Genomic DNA, 22,207 nt, shown 5'->3' with positions numbered 1-22,207 from the left:
CATCTTGGAAATCTCAGGCTCTTGCAAGTTAGATCACTTTTCCGTAGTCCTTTTTATCAATGTGTGGCATACACTACACCACAGTTAAATCATCAAATGAAAGTAGTTTCCACTCCTTGTTTTGCTTTTGATTCAGCAGATGTCAGTATCATTCTGATTTGGTTTTAAGTAAGTTGGATGTCTGTGATTAAACAAAGATATCATCTTCTTTTACTCTTCTGAAATAAACTCTACTCGTCTACCTTAGACTGAGACACAAAATAGAACCGGAACTCATAAAAAAAAGTCTGCCTATTGTAAAAAATGCTGTGGGCTATTTAGTTATTTCTGTGGGGGTAAGTTTCTGTACCCTGAGAACGTGGGGCTATGGTAGGATTTAGAAATTTGTCACTCAAGAATGCAAACTGCAGGGAGCTGGAGAAACAGCTGAGTGTGTCATTCATTGCCTAGTTAAATAAAAATGTTTTTTGATCCAAAGTTGGCCTATATATACACTATGAAGCTGGTTGGTCTGCATTCCAACCACTGCCATGAGCTCAAGGAAAGAGTTTAGTGTTAATTTTATTAATAAATACCTCCCCATTTTCAAAGCACTATAAAATACATTAATTGAAAGTCTCCTCTCTTACACAGAATCATGCTGTGCTTGCAGAGAAAAAGCACTTTAGTAACTGCGAGTGGCTGCAACTTCTTGCCTCCAACAGTCAAACACTGACATAAGGCCCAGGCTTACAATGTAACCCGTTAATGTTGAAGACGCTTCTGCAGGCTACAAGGGTGGACTCCTCCGGCCATGTTCTCCTGGCTGGTCTGTGCTTCTTAGGTCAGTACTTGTAGCAGAACATTGGTGACTGCACTGGCTCAGAAACTTGGCTCCACGCAGGGTATTGTTGTCTAACAACAGGGGGACCTGGATCATACCAACACTTCTAGTGGTTGCATCTTACAGTCTTAACTTTTTTTGATTAGGGTCTTTTTTTTTTCCAAATAGGTGCCACGCTCGTGCCATCTTCCGCAGTCTAGCCAAATTAGGTTTAGGCTGGAGGGAGAAAAATTAAGCAGCACTAAATCATAACTAAGTAAATTAACTTCAACGTCTCCATACTCTTTGCCCTAATACAGTCATTCCCAAGTTTTTTTAATATCTATTTCAAAGTTCCACGTGACTTTCAACAGTATCCAATTTCATAACTTAATATATCATAATAATAGTAATAGCAAAAGGGAAGTAATTTTTTTTTTATTATTTAAATGTTGCTATTTCTTTGCTTTTCTTCCCCACTTTATACCGTCTTAAACTTTGGGGAAGTAGGCGTTTGTTTAATTAGCATCTTTGCCACTAGTAGAATATAAGAATTTACATGTTTTCCAAGTTTTACCCTTAAAAACTGCAAACACTTTAAATATATGCTTAACTTCAAGGACTAGTGGACCCCATTCAAGTCAATATGATCATTCAAATGAAATTAGCAAGGATCTTGCCATAAGTGTTTGCAGGACAGTGGTTTAATGTTCTGAAGTTTTATTTTATTGGTAACAGCTATGTAAAAATTCAAGTAAGATACAGCCAGTGGTGATGGTTTCAAATTGGTCCATTGTAGTGCTAACCCACGCATACATGAAATGCCTCTGATAATCCAGAGTGTGGATTATCAGAGGCATGTCTGTGTCCCAAACAGTACCTGCTTTTCCTGCTGTAGATGGTCTATGTCTGCAAGAGGCATCATGGAAGGTCTTCCATGAGCACACTGGAAGGGCAGCTGGCAAGATGACAAAGCTTCAATAAGCCTGCAGCTCTCCTCCACAGTCAAACGCTCATTAAACTTAATAGCTCCTGAAAAAAAGATACAACTTCTCACACATGCTGCCAAATAGACTTCAAACCACCCAGCAGACTTCCCTCCACAGCTGTGGTTTTCACAGAAAACAAGGCAGCTCCCAAAGATTAGCTGGGAGGCTGCAAAGGCTGCAGTAAGGCGGCCTTAGGGCTTAGCTCAATTAACCAGCCTGCTGCATAAGGATCAGCTTTCCATGGCCTAAACTTTGACCTAACTCAAGTCTGATGGATGGTAAGATGATTAGTTTTTGGCTTTTCAGATGACATTGCAAGAGGCAAATGGGCTTTTTTTTTTTTGCTTTTCTTTTTTTTGTGTGTGTTGCAGCTGAAGATGCAACCAGTTCACAAATCAAAAAGTATTAAACCAAGACAACAGCTAATATCAGTTCCATAGGCTTTATCAGTTCTATGTGCCTGCCACTGACAGGCATCAGTTCCAAGAGCAAACGCTAGCCCTGCCACTAAGTCCTTCCTCACAAGTGAGCACTTAATGGCATCCAGAGGAAATCCAAGCAGAACATTAGGAAGTCATTTCACAGGTGTTTGCAATCTTTAGCCTTCACAGATGCACAAGACCATCTCCAGTCTGCCTTTCAGCCATGGGACTTTTTTTAGATATAAAAAAAATTACATATTGTCTGCCACTTGTAGAATGCAGTGACACTCAGTGAAAATAGATGCTTTTGGTTCACATTTACCCCTTCAGCGTAATCTTGTTATACTGTATATGGCACAGGAACTGCCACAAGAGGCTAGAGCTACTACAGTCTACACTTGTAAGGTCTGCTCATTTCCAGGTGCTGGTAAGCCATAGTCCCTTAGAAGATGTAAATTCTTACTGCACTCCTTCCAAAAATACTTGAAAGGTCACAGGCACACTTAAACTAGCACTTTTGATACTTATATGAAACAATGCTTTTTGGGAAGAATGTCTAAGTCTTCATTCCTGCTTGCTTTAAAGCAGATTCCAGGACCTCCCCTTGCCCCATCACAGAGCTGTTGTTTGGATGGTTTAGAGCTTACAGGGATGACTGCATCTCAGAACTGTATTCTATCTGTGTTTCATCTGAGGGCTGGAAAGTACATTAGGCCCATACATGAATAAATCAGAGCAGTATTGCTGTCCCTCACAGTGCTGTCCATGAAAAGACCATTATCTCCTCATCCCTATGAAACACACAGCCTGTAATCCTGGAATTCCAGCAAACACATTCTGAAACCACTGCCCCAGGGAGGATATTGTGTAAAGACAGAAAGGTTTTTAAAAAAAACAAAACAAAAAAACAAACAAAAAAAACAATGAAAGAAAAGTACAGTTTCCCTACCATGACAGGCCTGGGAAGCTAACACCTTCAAAAACGTCAGAGGCAGTGTCCCTCGTGCTCCTCCTCCTGTGGTCTGCACTAGCTAAAAGTATTAAGGGAACATCATCTCACTTTCCATTTAATATGAGAAAAAGGAAAAACTGTAACACAAAGAAAACTAAAATGAGGAAAAGCTAGTGGATTATCTAGTCCACCTCTCTCATTTGAGGCTTAACACACTTACTCCCTTCGGTTCATGCAGTAAGCTTTGCATTATTATAGTCAACTTTAGAAGCAGACAGTAACTCACCTCAACTTGTTCTTGAATAAGCTCCTGCAAAGAAAAAGGTAGTATCATCAGTTGCTATTTCTCCCTTTCATTGCCCATACCCTGCTTTGTCCCCATCTGTGTATAATTTACTGTGTAACTGCCAGAACCAGGAAAAATGATGCTGTTGCTAGTACACTGACCACAGTGTGAAATAGGTGCAAGTCCTGACCTCTCACGACTATCTTATCAGACTATAGACTAATCATTTATTTTTTCTCTGCATCAGTTTCCTATCTGTAGAACGGGTATAATGGAAGTCTTATACCTCAGAGTGCAATGAATGCGTGTTATCTTTGAATAGCTGCCCTTTCTTCTTTGGATAATAGTCCATGTGGATTTCATTTATGATGTCTCAAATGCAATGAATTCATAATCAATCATGAATGGGTGCTACCAGTCCTAATTAAAATAAAAAGGATTGCAGAAGAGATCTGCCAAAACACTCAGGAGATCTTGAGGCATCAGCTAAGATTAAGTGCTTGTGAGGCATAGACCTGATACCCTCCTCCGCCACTTTTAGTGCTCTTGGCTCCCAAATCACACCAGGATAGTGTGTGTGAGTTCTTCCCGATTATAGCAAGGTTGGAAAAGAAAATTTAATCAGATGAATCATCTTCTCTGTTTCTTCTTTTCATGTCGAAAGAGATGGATGGCAAGACTGGACTGATTCACAATGGCTCAGCCTAGTGGCTGAATATGGTACTCCAGAAACAATTTTTAAGGAGTCCTTGAAGCAGTTATGATTGCGGGGAATTATTTACGATGGAAACTGCAAGTAATCTGTTCAGCAATTTCTTCCTCAAACCGCACAACATCTGGAACAGCAGCTTTTAGAAAGCTGCACTGCCCACGTAGAGAATTCATGAAAACAACTTTAAATCCTAACAAATAATATTTCTGTATCGGCAATATTAATCATTTTACTGTTCATTCAAGCATTCATGAGCAGTAAACTGTTGAAATTTCTGTACTATATACTATTTTTCTTAGCTTCTCCACTAGTCAAAGTCTGAAACAGTCTCCTATAGTTTCTGTTATAGTTCAGGGATTTCAGTTGTGGGAGTATTTAGCTACTAAAAGGGATGGCACCCACATTTGCCAAGGGACTTCATTGTCTCCCTCATAACAGAGATACTCTAATACCCTGGGCTATTAACACAGAACAAGACCCAGTATCACAATTTCACCCATATTCACAGCTGACCTCCACAATGCTTTTGGTGACAGGTTGTCTTTTCCGTCGTAATTCATTGGCTTCTCTTTCTATAAAACACAGTGGCACTTTCCTCACTAGAATCAAGGAGCTGTTGGTTTCAGGAAATGATAATTCAAGACCCAAGTCCTCCAAATTTTTGTAGCAGCATCTGCGGAAAAAAAATACCAGAAATAAGACATCAACCACAGTAGCTGTGCCTCCACAGCATACGTAAATATTACTGTAGTCCCCATATATGTTTCTTCCTGCGAGAGTTTCCAATCTCAAAATCCATGCATTATGAGATTCCAAGTAATTTTGCCCTTTCAGCCTACATTCAGCCACGTTTCTTCACTCCAGTCAACTGTGCATATTTCATGTTCCATAACCACAAGATCTAAGAGCTCCTGTATTACATGGAGAGAAGCTTTATGTCTAAATTTATAAACCTATCTTTTCTAAAGATGCACAAGGTGTCTGGTTCAACACACAAACACTCCAAATATTGAAATTACACAGTGTAAAGACTCCTTTAAGTCTAACGTAAAGAATTGTGATTTCAGTTGACACATCATAGCAAATACTTACAATGGAAAAATATATTTTAAGAAATATATGCTGGTTTAATGAACTTTACATCCCATTAAGCAAAGAGAACCCAGGAAAGAACAACCTCTAGTTAATCTGACATATGTCACCCTGTGGATAGAAGAATACACCCAAAAATGGGACTTCACAGTCAGATGAGAACTTGTCTTCAAAATGAAAACAACTGTAACAATATATAGTTTATTTTATTAACTCCGGGAATATTCACTTAAAACAAAGGTGGTAAAGGTCAATTTTAGAAAAGAGATTCTTTGAACAAAAAAGAAGCTAATCTAAACTTACTAAAAACAGTCATGAGAATAATACAATTATTAGCCTCCATACGGAGATGACTTGTGTAATTCTACCCCAAAACAGAAGACATGTATAGCCTTCAGCAAGAGCAGAGAGAGACAGAAAAAGCCCATTGTGGTGAAATGACAGAATCCAAGCAGCTATTGAAGTCAATCAGGCCTTTTTTTTTTTTCAAGGGGGAAAAAAAAAAAGGAAGTTCAAGAGAGTCAACAGAACAATGCATTACTACAATGCTTAGTAGACAAATAACAGAATCAAAGCTGCAGGTGAACCAGAGGTCCAGCTGAACTATTAAATAGCAAACATAGCTGAAGAGAAAGGTCTTTCAGGGAAGTTAATTTATTTCATTACATCAAACTTTACCACAGAATACAGTCATACTCTGCCAGCAACAATAACAACAGAATTTAGATTCTTACATAGCACTTTTAATTCATAACTTTTTAGTAAGGATAGTCTCATAGAGTGATTGTAAAGAGATGAACTGCCAATAAATACTAACAAATTAAAGAGCAACACATTAAAAGCACCAATAAGCCAGCACCAGTAAGCTGGTTGGATCAATTATCTTAAGGGATAACTGAAAATCACAACTGGCATCCCACTGTGCTGAATAATTTAACCAGTTTCCTTCAAAGAAAACCATGCCTCTCTGATTTGCTTTATCTTACTGATTTTTGTAGTATGTTTGTGATTTAGCTGATGAAGAAAAGTAGCTCACAGAATTTATTTGGTCTTTCAAAAAGCCTTTGATGCCACCTCTTAAAAGTGGCTAGAAATGCAAATGCAAAAGGTTGTCATGGATAGAGAAGTAACATTAGTCATGATTCAGAGACTACGGAAAAAAGGTATGCTGGCAACAGATGGTCAGTGTTCAACATGACATGAGTCCTGATCTGTATCTTCATAATTGTTTATTAATGATGTGGAAAAGAAGGGGCCTGGTCAAGCAGGCAAATTTGTAGAAAACACAAAATTATTTAGCTTAGCTGAGACTGAAGATGATGTTGAACTCAATCAGAACTTAAAACAAGTAGAAAAATGATGAATGAAATCAGTAGGATGAATGAAAAAGGCATAATGAAAAATGGACAGAAAATCTGAATTCACTGCTCCTAAGGACAAATAAATGCAAGTTATCAGGAATAATTTGATCTATTTGTACATTTTGTTGGCTCCTACATAAATAGGGAAAATAAAAAACTCCCACAACTCTGTGTTTCATTGTCATGACCATTCAATAAACAAGCAGTTCATGCAAGCAGCAGTAGCCTTTTTTAAGCAGGCAAAATATCAGGTGTGGATATAATAGACAGAAAATACAGGCACAACTGCAAAGCTACTGTACAAATCAATGGGATACCCTCACTTTTTATATTGTATTCGATTTTGGCCATCCAGTCTCAAAAGCAGATATATCAGAAATGGAAGACATTCAAAAGATGAGTGCAAAATAGTTCAAAGTTGAACAAGAAGCATTACAAATATTGTGATTTTAGGAAGAACATCGTTAAGAGATGGGAACAACAAAGGCATCCAAATATTACTGAACTGTGAACAGCAATGGTTATGTTCTCACATTTTTCCCTCAGGCAGGTGGAACATAATAGTGCTTTACACTTTCCTTTGGAATTTCTGGTATTGGCCATTGTCACACAAGAGTTACCAAACGGATACAGCAGGGATACTGTTATGATTGGAATACAACCAAAAAGGGCTTTACACCAAACAAGTGTATCCCTATAACAAGCAACAATCTTAACAAGAAGTGATTTAAAAGCTGTCGAGTTTGCCACAAGCATCACAAAAAAGAGCAGTTTGAGAATAATGAGGTAGTCCTGTGAATGTTAAGATAGAACTTCACCTGAAAATGAAGAACAATGCAGAGAAAAAAACCCCACAAATGCATGTGGCAGGTGACAGACAAGGATTTTGGGGAAAAAAGTTTGATCAGTGTCCAACGGGTCTGCAATAGTCCAACAACAAATCTGTATCTAAACTCTTGCAGTACAAAAGTTAAATATCCTAATAGTAGCTAGGCCACCATTCTGAAACATTTGGGAAACTGTTCATTAGTTACTCTTGGCAGGCACCTAGGATTGAGGAATGCATTTTTGAAGGATTCACAATACAAACTTTCCATACCCCATCCTTCTCAAACGGTGCCTGTTAAATCAGTGACTAGATCGACACTATGGGCACTGCACTCCAGTGTGCACTCCCAAGTCCTGAGCCCCAGACAGTACTATCTGTTGGAGACTGCTTTCGCACTTTTCTGGCCCACACATGAAGATTTACTTTCCCAGGGAAACCAGAGCACATTGCAGAAGCACAGAGATGGCACACCACAGCGTTTTGTCCTGAGATGTTGTAATGACATGCCGGAGAAGCACACCTATTTTCCTCAGCACAGATATAGCCAATTGGTCTCAGCTCAGGAAAGAATCAACAGCTTCTCTCCTGAGCTTCATGGTAACCTAGCAATATATAGAGATCTTCCCGGTCAACAGAGCCATCCCCAAAAGTTTAGAGCTATTGGCCATTACTAACCGTAGAAATCTTCTTTGTTCTTCTGTAACTTCAATCTCCAAAGGGGGAGAGATGGAGGAGGACAGTAATTTCTTCTTGCCACATGCTGCAGCTTCCTTCTCATAGGAATCTGTGAATGAATCATTTAGAAGTATCCCCTCTTAGAATATTTACGCAGGCATTACCCTTAATGACCCTATGGTTTGGCATGTAATCCTCTGTCTGGATTAAAAAGTGACCACAGAATGCCTTCTCCTGAAACTTGTGGAGGACTGGGAATGTCACAAACCAGACATCTAGTCTCTGGGGAAGGGTTGGTTAATGCCACTTTGTTTTTTTCCCACCAGTTCCAAAAAAGAGTCACCCTAAATAGCAAAAAAACTACTGATATATTTAGTTCAACTCAGAGAGAGCAATTTTTCCACAGAAAAATCTGATATAAATGGCATTAAAATACTATTCATTAAGCATTTCTCCCTTTGGTCTTTTAACTTTTTTCAGTACCTGACCAAAAGGAGCAGAGTTCCTGGAACCCTCTCTGCAGGAACTGTGCAGTATTTGTCAATGAAAGAGAAGGTCAATGATTTTTAAGTACTTGATGGATGGCTATTGTGCTTGTTAACACTGAAACCAATGGCTAATGTGCTTACAGAGAACACTATTATCCCTTTGCAGTATCAGACTGTGGAAATTTTAGGCTTTAAGCACAGTATTCAGCTAAAAAGGAACCAAATGAACTATGCTCTTTACTCTGCATCCCATGTCTTATTCTTCACAGCATAACCACTTAATCTTATTAATGTTGTTCTATTTCCTCTTCATTGTTTTTCCTATCAGTCTTCCTGCTCTTTCATTATGTCAGGACTATTTTAGTTTGATAGTTCTGTGGGTAGGAAGTATATCTTCTATTTTTAGAAACACTGTAACAATTTTCAGCTGCCAATACTATGACTGCTACAGATACTGAATGTCTGCACTCTCCCAGGGATCAAGATAAAGATGACAAATGAATATCCTATTGGTTCCATACATCCCAGACAGTTTGTTTATACTTTTCTGTGCACTGATTATCTTTTTTCCAAAGACCATCTGAATCCTCACCTGCAATAAGCTGCTCCAAGCGGATCCGTTCATGAGCTGCATGTTGGTCCACCAAAATCAAGAGGTTTCCATCTAAAAATGTACCACAATAGATGAGAAATAGGCAACTTTGTACCAGACAACTGCACGGGTTGGGAAGAATGACCACTCCCTAAAGGCCACATTTAGAAGGTAACTATCAGCAGTTTTACAGAAATAAAGTGAGGAGGCAGCTGTGTTGGCAGAACATAAAGTCACTACAGAACAGAAATTTAGTGATTCAAATTGGCATTTAAATTAAGGTAATTAGATTGAGTCAGAAACTCTTGTCTATTGACATCTTCTAACTTCAGAATGAGAGCTGAGGTCACCCACAAACTGTTCTGTTTAATACAGTCTTTAAAAATGTTACAAAAACTGCTGGTTTTGAATGCCTTTTTTGTACAGCTTCAGCAAGCTTCAACAATGAGTATGTCCAGACACTGTGAACAGAGTCTGAAAGACGTTAGTAATTTGAGTACAATCTATTTTTATAACACCAATCTGAAGGCAGTAGGAACATTCCACAATGTCCAAAATAAAGATAGAGAAGATCCAGGAAATTTCAAGTGAAGACTAACATTTTCCTCTACTCACAGTATCATCCCTAGGCAAGAAGAGAATACAAAGAGGACAGAGTTCCCTCTGCAGTCTAACTGCACTTGACAGCCACCTCAACTTCATGTTAATCACCCCTCTTACCTGCCTTTTTATCCATTTCATTCCTAGTGTTGATTAAACAAGCGATAAATTTATTGTCCACTTGCTGAAGAACCTGTAAGATACTCAGAAAAATCATTACTCAGTGGTAAAATTATTTTTAAAATGAAGGTAAACAAAAGAAGATGACAATCAAAATGGATCAAGTGCAACAAAAAGCCAGTAGGATGATTAGGGGAGTGGACGCTACATCTTTTCTAATCCCAAAGGCTTAAAGAATTTGGCCTAGCAAAACTGAGACTGAGAAGGTATATAATTATTCTTTATAAATACAGTGGGAGGCTAAATATGGAAAAGGCAGCAATTATTTAAGCTAAAAGACAATACTGGCAGCAGGTCAAATGACCATAAATTGGTCATGAAACAGTTTAGTCTGGAACTAAAAGAAAGTTTCAAAATATCCAAGAAAATAATTGTGGATCAATTTTTTCAGAGAGAGACATAAGGGCAGGAGCTCTAATTGTTCTAAGGTGGAGCTGGAAATTTACAGAATGGATTAAATGGTCATGTAGAAGCCTTGAGTTGGGAATTAAAGCTGTGCACAGCGACTCTGAGTATTTGATTTGCTGGTATCACCAAATGAGAATGTAAACTACCTTTTTTAACCTGCCCTGTATTTAAGGACTTGTGCTGATCATCTGTAGCAGCCAGGAAGCATTTTTTTTTTCCTCATTTTCTGATGTAGAATGTGTCTCAAACATCAGAAATCAACCAGAGCTACAGGGAATACTAAGCAGGGATGCACAATGCTTTCAGTACCTTATTGTTAGATTGAAATTAACAGATGTGGTGTTAGGGAGGAATTTCTCCCCAAGTCACATAGATAGAGCTCACTCTGAATTCTCTGTCTCACAACATGTGCATTGGTCCCCTCCTAGGTAAAAATGAGTAGATGATCCTATTTCTTTGCAGGGATGCAAGACATTGATGATTCTTTTTATTCTTTTTCTGTGGCATGATGCAATATTTTGTGCTTTTGGTCTTTTCTACAGAGATTCTCAAAATTGCTATAGGGTACTGAAGGCAGTATTTAACTTCTTCAGAGTTGGGAAGTGGTAATATCTTCTAGCTTTACCTTCTTAAAAACATACAAAGGAAAACATTACACAGGAAAAGTTAATCAAAGAACCACTCAGTAAGTTTTAAAGAACAGTTCTTATTATCAGTGAACAGAAAAATGGTACCTTTCCATTTTCCAGCTTTCCTCTCCTGTCTTTTTGAAACATAATCTGTTTACTGTAGTAACTTTATTTACTCCTGTTATTCTTGCACACACAACATAAAGGAATCATTTGGATCCTTGTCCACACTGGAGATCAACGTTACCATGCCCTACACAGTTAGAACCTGCAATCTCAAAGTCAGCAACCTGATTGCACGAGAATAATGCTAACTGGGCACATAGGCCTTTTGTCATTGAGATGCAAGAGAGGAAGAGAATCCGCTTTGGCACTTCTACCCAGGCAAACCATAAAAGAATGCAAGTTTAAGCCACACATTTACATTAGCTTTTAAGCTAACATTCAAAACATTTGATAAAGAAGCACTAAAACAGTTAAACTTGATGCTATGATGGCATTTTTAAGAATCACTTTTCAGGGCAGACATAAAGTGAAATTTCAAGTCTTTCCACAAAATCTGGGATTTGCTTTTGAAACCACTCTGCTGAAGAATTAAATTTCTAAGGTCAATAAAAATGGAAGATACAGGACACAGATTTCTGAGGAATATGAACTAAGCAAATGCCTACAATAAATACAAAAAACAGCCCATTGAAATATCACTTAGTTAACAGTGTTTCTAAGCAGCAGTAACAGGGCTGCCTCTTGATTTGATTTAACCATACATTCAAGGAATTTTAAAGTCACTTACAGATAGCTGATTAACCATAAGATGACATTAAGATCTGGCATGACATATGTGTCTGCTGGTATCACACAGCAACCAAGAATTCTGTTTGTGCTTGTGAAAATTAGGGATATGAACTATTTCCCTGGATACCTTTTTCCCACCAGGCAGAAACACCAGCAAATCCCATCTGCTAAGTGGGAATTTGGGGGTGAAAACTAGTAATAGATCATATTGTACCTGCATTGAATGAACCATGTCTTTGGTGAAACGATAAGGATACAAGATATTGTGAATTTTCACAGCCAGATTGTCAGCCTGACTGCTGGTCACATCAACAGCAATCTGTAAAAACAGAATTACAGATCAAGCAGGCTATAAAGGATATGGCAAAAAACCCAAACACACATAAAATACCCCCAACAAACTAGCTTTAAGAAAAAAATGGAAATAACTCTGTATTTTGACAAACTAAGCTTTCTACACAAGAATAGCACTAGCTAAAGATACCATCTGGCAATCCCTCTGATTCCATCCTCATATACTTTCCCATCTGCTAACTTCAACGCATTCAGCTGATTTCAAGTACTTATCAGAAAACCTGAAGTTAATTATTAGCCTACGTGAGTTCTCAGCGGATTGCTTTACAAAAGATGTACTACCCTGAAATGAGTCAGAGTAGACGTCACAGAAACAACTGAACAGAACTGTTCCTTTTCAAAAACTCACCAGCAGGTGGTTTGCTACTCCATCCCTATTGTTTGCAGGTGGAAATGGTTGCATACATATGTTTACACACACACAACATAATGATTAAAGATAATGCTACCTCATGACAACAAAGGAAGTTTTTCTAAAAGCTCCAACATTATTTCCCTCTCACATGCTATAATACTGCCAGGCTATAAAAATACCTATAGTAAAATACACTTTTAAGACCCGTTGCACCCCAGAGAAGAGACCTGGGTTATTTTAACTCAGTCCACAAAGAGGACAGATGCTATATTACAATTTTGCCATTCGATAACTTTGAATTTTAAGATGACTATCTCTGTAGAGGGCAAGACACCTTGCAATAATGTTTTGCTTTTGAAATGACATAAGGCAAAAGATTACCCTGATACCTGCTTCTCTGACTTTGAATAAATCCACAACAACTTACATATAAACAGTCTATAAAAACACATAACTGCCAGGTCTATAGTCTAATATATCGCTGAATAACTTATATGCAACAGTTACAATATTTGCATTTTTGGTGCCCATGTCAAACAATAACAGAAGGCTAAAATGATTCCTATTTTAGCATGAGATGTGAGATAATACTTACCTCTGGGCAGGGAACAAAAACAGGATTATCCCATTCTGAAAGCAATGACTGGAGAGACTCCCCTTCAGCATCTAGGAAAGAACACATAGATAATACAGGGACTACCACCATCCATCAACTGAAGGTGCATTAGGTACCTCTACCTCATACAAGTATTATTTTATATATTTCCTTCATAAAAATGGGAGAATGTACAAATAAATAATAGAACATGAGACTGGGCTTCTCTATTGTCGGCTTTAACTAGGAAAGACACCGTGCAGCGTTCTGACTCTTAAACATGCTGCAGCACAATTCAACAGGCCCTGGAAATGGGGCAGGGGGGGAAAGAAAGACCTGTTTAGCTACCCACTCGCTCTGGACAAAGCCACATACCAAAAAGATGATTTCATCCTTTCCACTGCAAAAAAAATTGTGAGGATTGAAGCTATTTTTCACATTCCAAGGTTGGAACGAGTACAAAGAAGGGAGTAGGTAATTATTCTTTAAACTACTGACATAATTCAACAAAGAACTGGGTATTTCATCCTGTAAATAAGTATCCCCTAACCTGCCTTCAACCCTAAAAGATTTTTTTTTCCAGTTCTAGATTTGAGATGACTCACACAGTCCCATTGTTAACAGACCTTGAGTAATTCTGGGTTCCTGTTGGGACATCTGGGAGAATTCTTTGATTTGTTTTTACCACAGAACACTGTGTCCTGGAAAGCTGGCCCTACCTCTCAGATCCTGGCTTGCTAGAGTCTTCTCTTTTCGAGGTCTAGGAAGGAAGGGCAGCACAATCTCACTTCTAAAGGGATGGCACCTGAACTGAATCCCTAAATACAATATAAATTTACTGCTGCAGATTCAACAGCATACAAAATTACAAAAAGTTATACAATTATGATATTCTCATAAATGAGCATGTGCTTAACCCTGTACAAATTAAGAGTATCCCGCAGATTTTGCAATCTAACATTGAGAAATAACAGCACATATGTAAAAAGCTGAGAATTATCAGACACACCTGCATCGGGAAATGTATTTTAAAATATTACTGTGGCTTCTGCAGGACTGTCGTTAAAAATTGGCTGCTGCTTTAAACATGTAACAATTCTTTCCAGAATTAGTGCAATCAGAAGTGTTACCCCCAAAGAAAAAGAGGAGGCATATAGTAGTCTGTCAGATATCAAAATGCTCTCAAATTCCCCCTATTAAGGGGCAGCAAAACTGCCAGTCTATCACCACTCCTATCAATACCTAATACAGTTATCAGGAACTTGTAAAACTGAAAACTACAAGTCAGTGAGACCACATGAGATATCAGAGTTAGCCTAACAACATGTTCCTACCCACCCAGAAATGATTTAATGATATTACAAACCTGCACTGTTATCAAGATTATTAAGAAAAGTGGCTCAGATTTCCAGCACAGTGGTAAACATTTCACCCTTCCTTTGGTACAATTCAGACTTCTATTCTTTGTGAAATAATAATGAATTAATAAAGTTCCTTTCTACTGAGAAATTAAGGGTGTGCATTCAGGAAAAGTGGCAGAGTGATAACGCCAAAGAAAACCAGCTGTGTGCTGATAAGCTCAGTATGACAAGGCTCTATGTGATCCTAGGCCAGTCCATAGATTCCTGACTGTTGGCTCCATTCCAGTAAGGACCAGTGATGGTCCTACCCTGGGGACTGAGAATCCTTTCAAGAATCCAAACTGGCAGCCCAGCATGGGAGAGTAACTCAGCATCCCATTGTCACAAAACCCAGAATAGAGGACAAGATGGCCTGACGTGACTCCTGGTAAATTGCAGAATGCTGCCTAATTCAGACTTTGACAGAACTTTGACAGAACTTTTATAGCTATTGTCATGGAAAGATATTATCTCTCAAGTTCACAGAAGCATCTATCATCTATATGAACAGAACTCCAGTATTTTATACATGTAATAAACAAAGAGTCATCTCCCTACTTCTTGTTGCAGGGAAAATCCTTGTTTAGGATATACATTGTTCATAAAGCTAGGATTTTCTTTCCCAAAGGCCAATGAGAATTCAGAGTTGGCAGAGACATTATTAATATGATTTTTCTGAAAAGTAACATCAGAAAAGGTGCTGAGGATAATAATGTATCTACTTTATACATGCAAACCATGTATAAATTACCATACTTCAGTATTCATTTTCACTTGCCTCAATTAGATCATTAAAATATGCTAGTGTAATGACACATCGGTCAATAACGTAATAAAAGTAACAAAAAATGCAAACATAGCTGGCATAACAACGAAGACCAAGTTGAACTGGGATGTTAACCTACTACAAATGCATAGCATTAGCTTATTCAAAAAGGCATCTGATGGTGAAATGAAGCTTGATAAATTTTCCTGTAGCAATCAGTTTCATCAGTACAAAGATGCCTGAGTCTAACCTTCAAAATCTAGCATTTCTGTTGAGCACATGGTTTGTGACTGGAGAAGATGGCAGATGGCCACTACTGTCATGGAAAAGAGGATATGCATTATTCTTACCTCCTTCCACCTGTCACCAACCAGTGTAACTTCCCTAAATTTGTGTATGAGATGCTGTTCTTCATAAATCACAGGGCTATGAAATTCTAAGTCAACACCATGGGGTTACTGATACTACTCTAAAAAGCAAAATGAAAGCATACATAGCAAGTGAAAAAATTATTCCACTCCTGGGTCTTAACAGCAGTCCAAAACAGTGCTCAATGTCAAGAGACACGAATGCTGTGTTAGGACACAGTTATGTTTATTCCTATGGCTAAAAAGAATGAATATCCTTTGCTTGAAAAATGTGTGAAAGAACATGTCTGTTTAACTTTGAAAATCTAAGATCTGTAGGGTCTAGCCACAGTTCAAACACCTTGTGAATGTTTGGGAGGTCCGACCTTCAACCTAAGAAAAGCAAAAAAATTGCAGTAGACATCTCACCAAAGAATAACGCCATTGACAGAGTTAAGAAAGAGTGGCACCGTTGATATGATGGAGAGTAACACCAATGATAAGGCTAAGAACGAACAATGCCATTGGAGGTAAAAAGATGCAACACAATATACATCTTCAAAGACTACAGACTAGACATCATCTGAAAGCGTAAGGGTACATAAGGTATTCTCTTCATAAATGTGAATGCACTATCCAAACATTTTGGATAGAAGGTCAAGCTCCACATCTCAGTGCTTTGGCTGGCTACTAAACAGCACTGTGGGCAACTGACATTGGTAAACCACAGAAATTAAAAGTGTTAGTCAAGAAGTGCACATTTGCGCTTGCAAGTAGTTTTACCTAATAAAACCAGAGATGTTCTTCTCCTTGTAACAAATGTACTTCAATGGAACACAATAAATATTAAGAACTATTGGCATCAATTATTATATTTAAAAGGGAATAGCTTAACAGCTGAAACACCTACTGCACCAGTGTTTCTATGACTGGTGATAAAGGAAGTAACAGACAAAAATGAAACAAAATAGAGGCTATCATGACTGATTAGACAAATATTTCACAGGAGAACTATCTAGAAAGAAGTCCAAACTACTTTTTCGAAACAAATTATGCAATAGAAAATACGGTCTACACGTGGAATGGCTGCATCTTCGCTTATAAAATCTGCCTATAGACAGAATGGAGAACAACTTTGAACAAAGATATATCCATGGAAGGGAAAATTATCAAGGACAGTATTCTGCCAAGCCAGATCAGGAGGACACAGAAAGCCAAACCCAACAGACAGATCTATGAAGACTCATGAACACCACAGCCCTGAAAAACCAGCACAATGTAGTGGTGTCCCGTCACCCCTGGAAAAGCTCCACCATCAAACCACCAACAATGCTGTACAACATCTCCTACAAAGCTAAGTGTGAAGCAACAGCCTTCCAAAAGATGCAGAGAGGAGACTACACATTCTCAATGAAGAGTTAGATTTTTGTTCATTTTTCAAAGGTTGTTTTAAATTTTGTATGCAGGTTGAAGAAAGATCATTTTAATATGGGCCTCTCAGTAACAACATATTCTTAGAAGCATAACCATTTAGGACAAAATGGTAAAAACCACCATATTTTTCTGGTACACTTACTTTGGAGTAGGTTTCTCACTTTATATGCAACAACAATTATATGTAACTGTGATCACAGTAAATGTCATGATGCCCAGTGAAAACTAGGCAGCTGTCTGTTAATTGACAAGTTGCTGACATTTCTTTTTACTTATTAAAAGATAATTTTTGATAAACATCTTGAATGTTAATGTTTTACTGTCTCCATACTTCCCAACGCTTTCCTGTTTTCCATACAGCTATTACATGTCAGGCAGTGGCTATTTCAGTATAAACTGTCAGGTGCTGCCAGCAAGATATTTTATGCACCTAACAGAACACACAGTGTTTTCCTCATCCCATTTTTACAACAACCACCACCACCCCTCTTACCATTCTCTGAGACAACATTCACGGCCATTGTTGTTATATCTTGAATGCAGGCAGCTTGAAATCCTTCAGTAGGAGGAGTGTGGTACATGCTCAGTCCAGTTGCTTTATTGATGTATATTGTCTTACCCGATGAAACATCAAAATCTTGCAGCCAGTCAGAACACCACAAATCATTCCTGGGATTGCCTGTGCTTGTGTTGTCTGCAGAGAATTCCAAGTTACTTAGGAAGGTCATATGGGGAACCTCAGTATCTTTCAGATTTTGTTCTGAGGATTCATCTAATGTACTTTTATCTCTACAGATGATGTTAGTACAATCCTTTTTAGGAGGTAATGATAAAACACTGCTTGAAGAGACTGCGTACTCCCCTTCGATGCTGCTGAGTGGTGATGGGCTGACAGTACTTTTCATGGACTCTGCTCTCGTACCATCTGATTGACACCATGCACCCCCCTTAGAAATGCTGTAATTACATTCCTTCATTTTTCCCACTGAAGATTTATATGTTTGACAAGCACTGTACAAAAAATCATTACTTGAAGATTCGAGATCAAAAGAGTAGTCATCTTTTCTACTTGAATCTGTTTGGAATTGTTCACCAAGTTGCTCTACTTCTTTGTGGTCACTTTTCATTCTGGACAGTTTGGATGATAATGATCCTGGACATCTTTTACAACTTATATTTATTTTACTAACCTGAGAGTAATCAGACAACGTCAAAGGACTCTGACAAAGGGCTTGTTTGTCCTGTGAAGTTTCTCCACTGCAGAGTGAAGTCTCTTCCAAAGAACCAAAAACTTGGCTACAATTATTAGAATCTGTACCTTCCAAAGTCAGAGTTTCACAAGTGCTCAAGCTACCATGATTGTCATTCTCATCCTTTGAAAAGTCACAATTAGCTTGTGAATTAAAAACCGGGCGATCAAATCCTCTCCTCTCTGACAACGGTGTTGATATTGTGCACTTGACTCTCCCATAGTATCTCCTGAACTTTTCTAACGAACCTAGCTGTGTGTACAAGCTCAGCTTCTTAGAAGGCTGAGATCTTGGCACAGCTATTTGTCTTCTAGTGCTTTTTATAACTTCATGGTGAGGAATACCTGAAGAAGTTGCCAGCGGCAATTCTGTAACATTTGTTGTCTCATAATGTCTTTTACTGGTGGCAATGGGCATAACTATCTCCTCACTCACTTGATCTGACAAAGTTTTGTTCTCTAACCACTCATCACCATCAACCATGCATACTTCTCTGGTGTAAGGAGGTGTGTATTCTTTATTTGTATTACTGGAAATATCCTTAGCATTTAAAGACTGAATCGGAAAATTCATTTTGTGGCCAAAAATATCCTTGTCATTGACAGGGCCAGCTCTACACTGCATGTTTAATGCAAGATTTGTTTCTGTTTGCTCACATTCACATGGGGGCTCATTTTGCATAACACGTGTTGTAAGGCCTGTAGAGCACAATTTTAATGGCACTGAAATAATAGCCCCTCTTCCAGCATCATCTATCACTTCAGCTGTTTCCCTGTCTCCTCTTCTTGCATTACATAGTCCCATCAATGAACTTCCAGTGACAGTTTCAGGTCCCACTGCTGTTTCGGTAGGGTCTTCTCTCTCAGACAGCGACTGAATAACATCATTATTTAAGATATGGACTGTGTTGCTTTTCTGCACTACTTTGCCTTGCTGGCTTCCCATATCTTTTACGTAATTCTCTGCACAATGCTGCAGGTCACATCTGTCTATTTTTCTTGTTTCTGATCTGGCCCCTCCACTAAAAGAGGAACAAAGATTTTCTGAAGGTTTCAGATGAGTATCAGATGCTTTTTGGGAACTGTTGGTGTCTTTTGGCTCCTGCTCTGAGATCTCTGATATAATGAAATCAGAAGCTGTGTGATCTTTGCTGGGCAGTGGAATCTCCACTTTGTTGTTTCTACATGGATCAGATGGTTCAGCAATCTTCTGATGTGGGGCGATTTCAGTTTCCTCCAGATTTTTATTTGACTCGATAAGATTCGAAGATTTTTTTGCAGTCATGGATTTCCTTTTGACATCTTTTGATTGCACGTTACACATTTCATAGGAATCCACAATTTCATCACATGCTTTCTTAAAATTGTCTTGGATGCTCTTCTCGTCAGAGAGTGAGGGCTTCAGAACTGGAGCGTTATACAAACAAAAGTCACTATCTTCATTAAATTCTCTGATGTCCTCACTACACGGTTCAATAAATAAATGTTCTCGTTTCAAAAATACTTTCACTCCTTCCTCTATGCATGTTAGAAGAACATCCCAGCTCTGGAACTCAATTAGAGTCTTTGCAGGTTCCAGACACACATCATAGTCACTGAACGCACAGGTCACATTGAGAATAAAGATCCCATACAACTCTGGGCCACAACGATGGCGACCAGGACTTGAACTAGCCTGTCTGCTTGCAGGGCCACTTTTTGCCTTGCAAATGACACTTTGTTTTCTTAATAAAAAATCAATTAGTTTATGTAGTCTTGTCTTTAAAACAAGCCTTCTATTCACATACAAGAACTGCATATTCTTGTTGTAATGTCCTTCAATACTGATATAACCACTTAGCGCAAATCCCCCAGACTTATAATTGATTTCTCGTAACTTCTGCGATCTGCCCAGTCCATAAATTTGACAAAACCGAGAGTATACATCTCTTGTTTTAGGGAGCTGAAGCACCATAGAACAAGAAGAGTCGTTCCTTAAAGAAAGTGAAACAGAGGGATGCATCAGCGAAATAGCCTCTACTTTCTGTCTCACTCTCTCAAATTCCAACACAGGATCCGTACACTTTCTCCTCACCGGTAGCTGATGGAATAGATTACACACGGTGACTGTAGTTCCACCACTTGGTCTGCTCACTTCAGCTTCACAGACTTCCAGTGCCTGCCCGTTGTGAAATAGTTTCACAAATGTTTTTGCTGTCCTGCTGGTCTTAGATGAAACTTCCACTATGCTGGCCATGTTGGCTATGCTTGCTACAGCCTCCCCTCTAAAGCCGTAGAACATCAGGTTCTCCAAGTCTCCCACTGAGCTGCACTTGCTGGTGAAGTACCGCTTTCCCATTGCATTTAAGTCCTCTCTCCCCATTCCGGAGCCGTTGTCCACCACTTGGATCTTAAAAGCTTCCAAATCCACCCTGATAGCTACACATGTCGCTTTGGCATCGATGCTATTGAGGACAAGCTCCTCAACGCACTGCCCCAGTGAGCTGATAGTCACTCCAGAACGCAGCCTGGCTCGCACATCTTCCACCAAACATTTGATCATGTCAGAATCAGACAGATGAGAAACTTGAGAAACTGCAGGGAGCTCACTCCTCCATGTTCCTTAAAGCAATTCCCTGGAGCGAGGAAAAAAAAAAAAGGAAAAAAAAAGAAAATTAAAGGCCTGAAAAAACTTTTCTTTATTCCATTTACCCACATAAATATACTTTTATTAGTCTTCCTAGTATTCAGAGGCTTTTTCTGTGATAACTTTCCTGCTCAGGCTTTGACTACACATCATTGGTGCCTTCAGGGTAAATGGCCAAAATCTGAGTATATGCTCCTTACTAACAATATGTGGTTCTCAGATTTAACATACCTAAACCAAACTCCAGCCATGATAAGGCTAAACTCAAATGATCTGCAAGCAAAAGGTTTCTGCTTCCATTTGTACCAAAAATATATAGAAGGCATCACCAAGAAGCAGGTGCAGAGCTGCCTTCCTCTCATTTTTAGCTCAATCTCCTCACATAAATTCACAATGCCTCATGCTGGCCAAAGAGCATCAGCTGTAATTCATCCAAGAAAGGAATACAGCGGACTTGGGAACAGGTGTGGGATACTGAGTAAACCGTTTACATGAAAGAGATCCCACTGTTTTCCAGTCCTGTCCTTGATGACTACCGGTTTCTTAGTGGTATTCGAGGGGGCATACAATTCCTCCTCGCATCCCTCACGCAGAGCTCCCCACGCAGCTTCGCATGCGCTGCTGGCCGTCTCGGGGGACCCGGTGCCCCGCTGTGTGACAGGTACCCCGGGGCTCCCCGGGGCGGAGGGGGGCAGCCGAGACCCGCGCCCGGGCTCGCTACCACACGCCGTCCCCACGGCACTCGGCAGCGGCGGGCAGGCAGGCCCTCCCCTCACCGGGAGGCAGGCGCCCGCCGCGACGGGGCGCTGACAGGAGAGGCGGCCCCGCTCCACCGGCAGCGCAGGGCGGCGTGTCCACCCCGCCCCCTCCCCTCCCGCTCTCAGCCCCTCGGTACCCGCTGGCCTGGGGAACGGGGCGGCCCCTCAACAGCCGCGGCGCGAGACCAACCGTCGCGGGCTGCCGCGCCCGCAGGCGGCTCCTGCCGGAGGGAAAGGGCGCGCGACGGCCCGGGCAGGGAACACACGGCGCCTGCGCGGTTGCTGCTGGCAGGCCCGGGGGGGTGTGCCCCTCCGAACAGTGCGTGCTGGGAGCTGTAGTTCCCGTCCCCGGCCTGGCCGCCGGCGGGCACAGGCGGACGGGAGCGAGGAACGGCCGCGGGAAGGACCCCTTCCCCGGGCCTTTGCCCTCGGAGCGGCAGCAGGGGCCGCTCGTAACACCACACGATCCCGCAGGGACAGGTACCGGCAAGAGGATCACCCTCGAAGGGCC

The 22,207-nt window shown here is 39.9% G+C and overlaps 1 protein-coding gene across 5 annotated transcripts; it reads right to left on the bottom strand.

Annotated features, from left to right (window-relative positions):
- Window positions 1-543: 543 nt before the first annotated feature.
- Window positions 544-21,959, bottom strand: MLH3 (mutL homolog 3). 5 transcript variants are annotated; one of them, XM_041119485.1, is made up of 13 exons: window positions 21,834-21,959; window positions 17,557-20,927; window positions 13,836-13,934; window positions 13,117-13,187; window positions 12,027-12,131; window positions 9,921-9,993; window positions 9,201-9,272; window positions 8,121-8,229; window positions 4,677-4,836; window positions 3,452-3,475; window positions 3,163-3,244; window positions 1,683-1,834; window positions 544-1,039 (listed from the first exon to the last, which is right to left on the bottom strand). In XM_041119485.1, exons 2-13 carry the CDS (start codon window positions 20,852-20,854, stop codon window positions 944-946), a joined length of 4,341 nt encoding a protein of 1,446 aa, XP_040975419.1. In that variant the 5' UTR covers window positions 20,855-20,927; window positions 21,834-21,959; the 3' UTR covers window positions 544-943. The 5 variants fall into 5 exon arrangements, 4 of the variants coding, with proteins under 4 accessions (XP_040975419.1, XP_040975424.1, XP_040975425.1 ...); XM_041119490.1 differs by lacking the exon at window positions 21,834-21,959 and adding an exon at window positions 21,446-21,628; XM_041119491.1 differs by lacking the exon at window positions 13,836-13,934.
- Between the last annotated feature and the right edge of the window lie 248 nt (window positions 21,960-22,207).

This window comes from Aquila chrysaetos, chromosome 2 (assembly GCF_900496995.4).
Source record: "Aquila chrysaetos chrysaetos chromosome 2, bAquChr1.4, whole genome shotgun sequence".
NCBI lineage: Eukaryota > Metazoa > Chordata > Aves > Accipitriformes > Accipitridae > Aquila > Aquila chrysaetos.
The sequence above is the reverse complement of the archived record's forward strand: the minus strand, read 5'-3'. Positions and strand labels throughout refer to the sequence as shown.

Coding starts and splice junctions, on each gene's coding strand:
- MLH3 (XM_041119485.1), bottom strand. CDS start 20,854: ATGATCAAATGTTTGGTGGAAGATGTGCGAGCCAGGCTGCGTTCTGGA. Junction 3,476..4,676: donor TCACCAAAAGCATTGTGGAG/GTCAGCTGTGAA, acceptor TTTTCTTTGCAG/GAGCTTATTCAAGAACAAGT. Junction 1,040..1,682: donor ATCTACAGCAGGAAAAGCAG/GTACTGTTTGGG, acceptor TTCTCCCTCCAG/CCTAAACCTAATTTGGCTAG.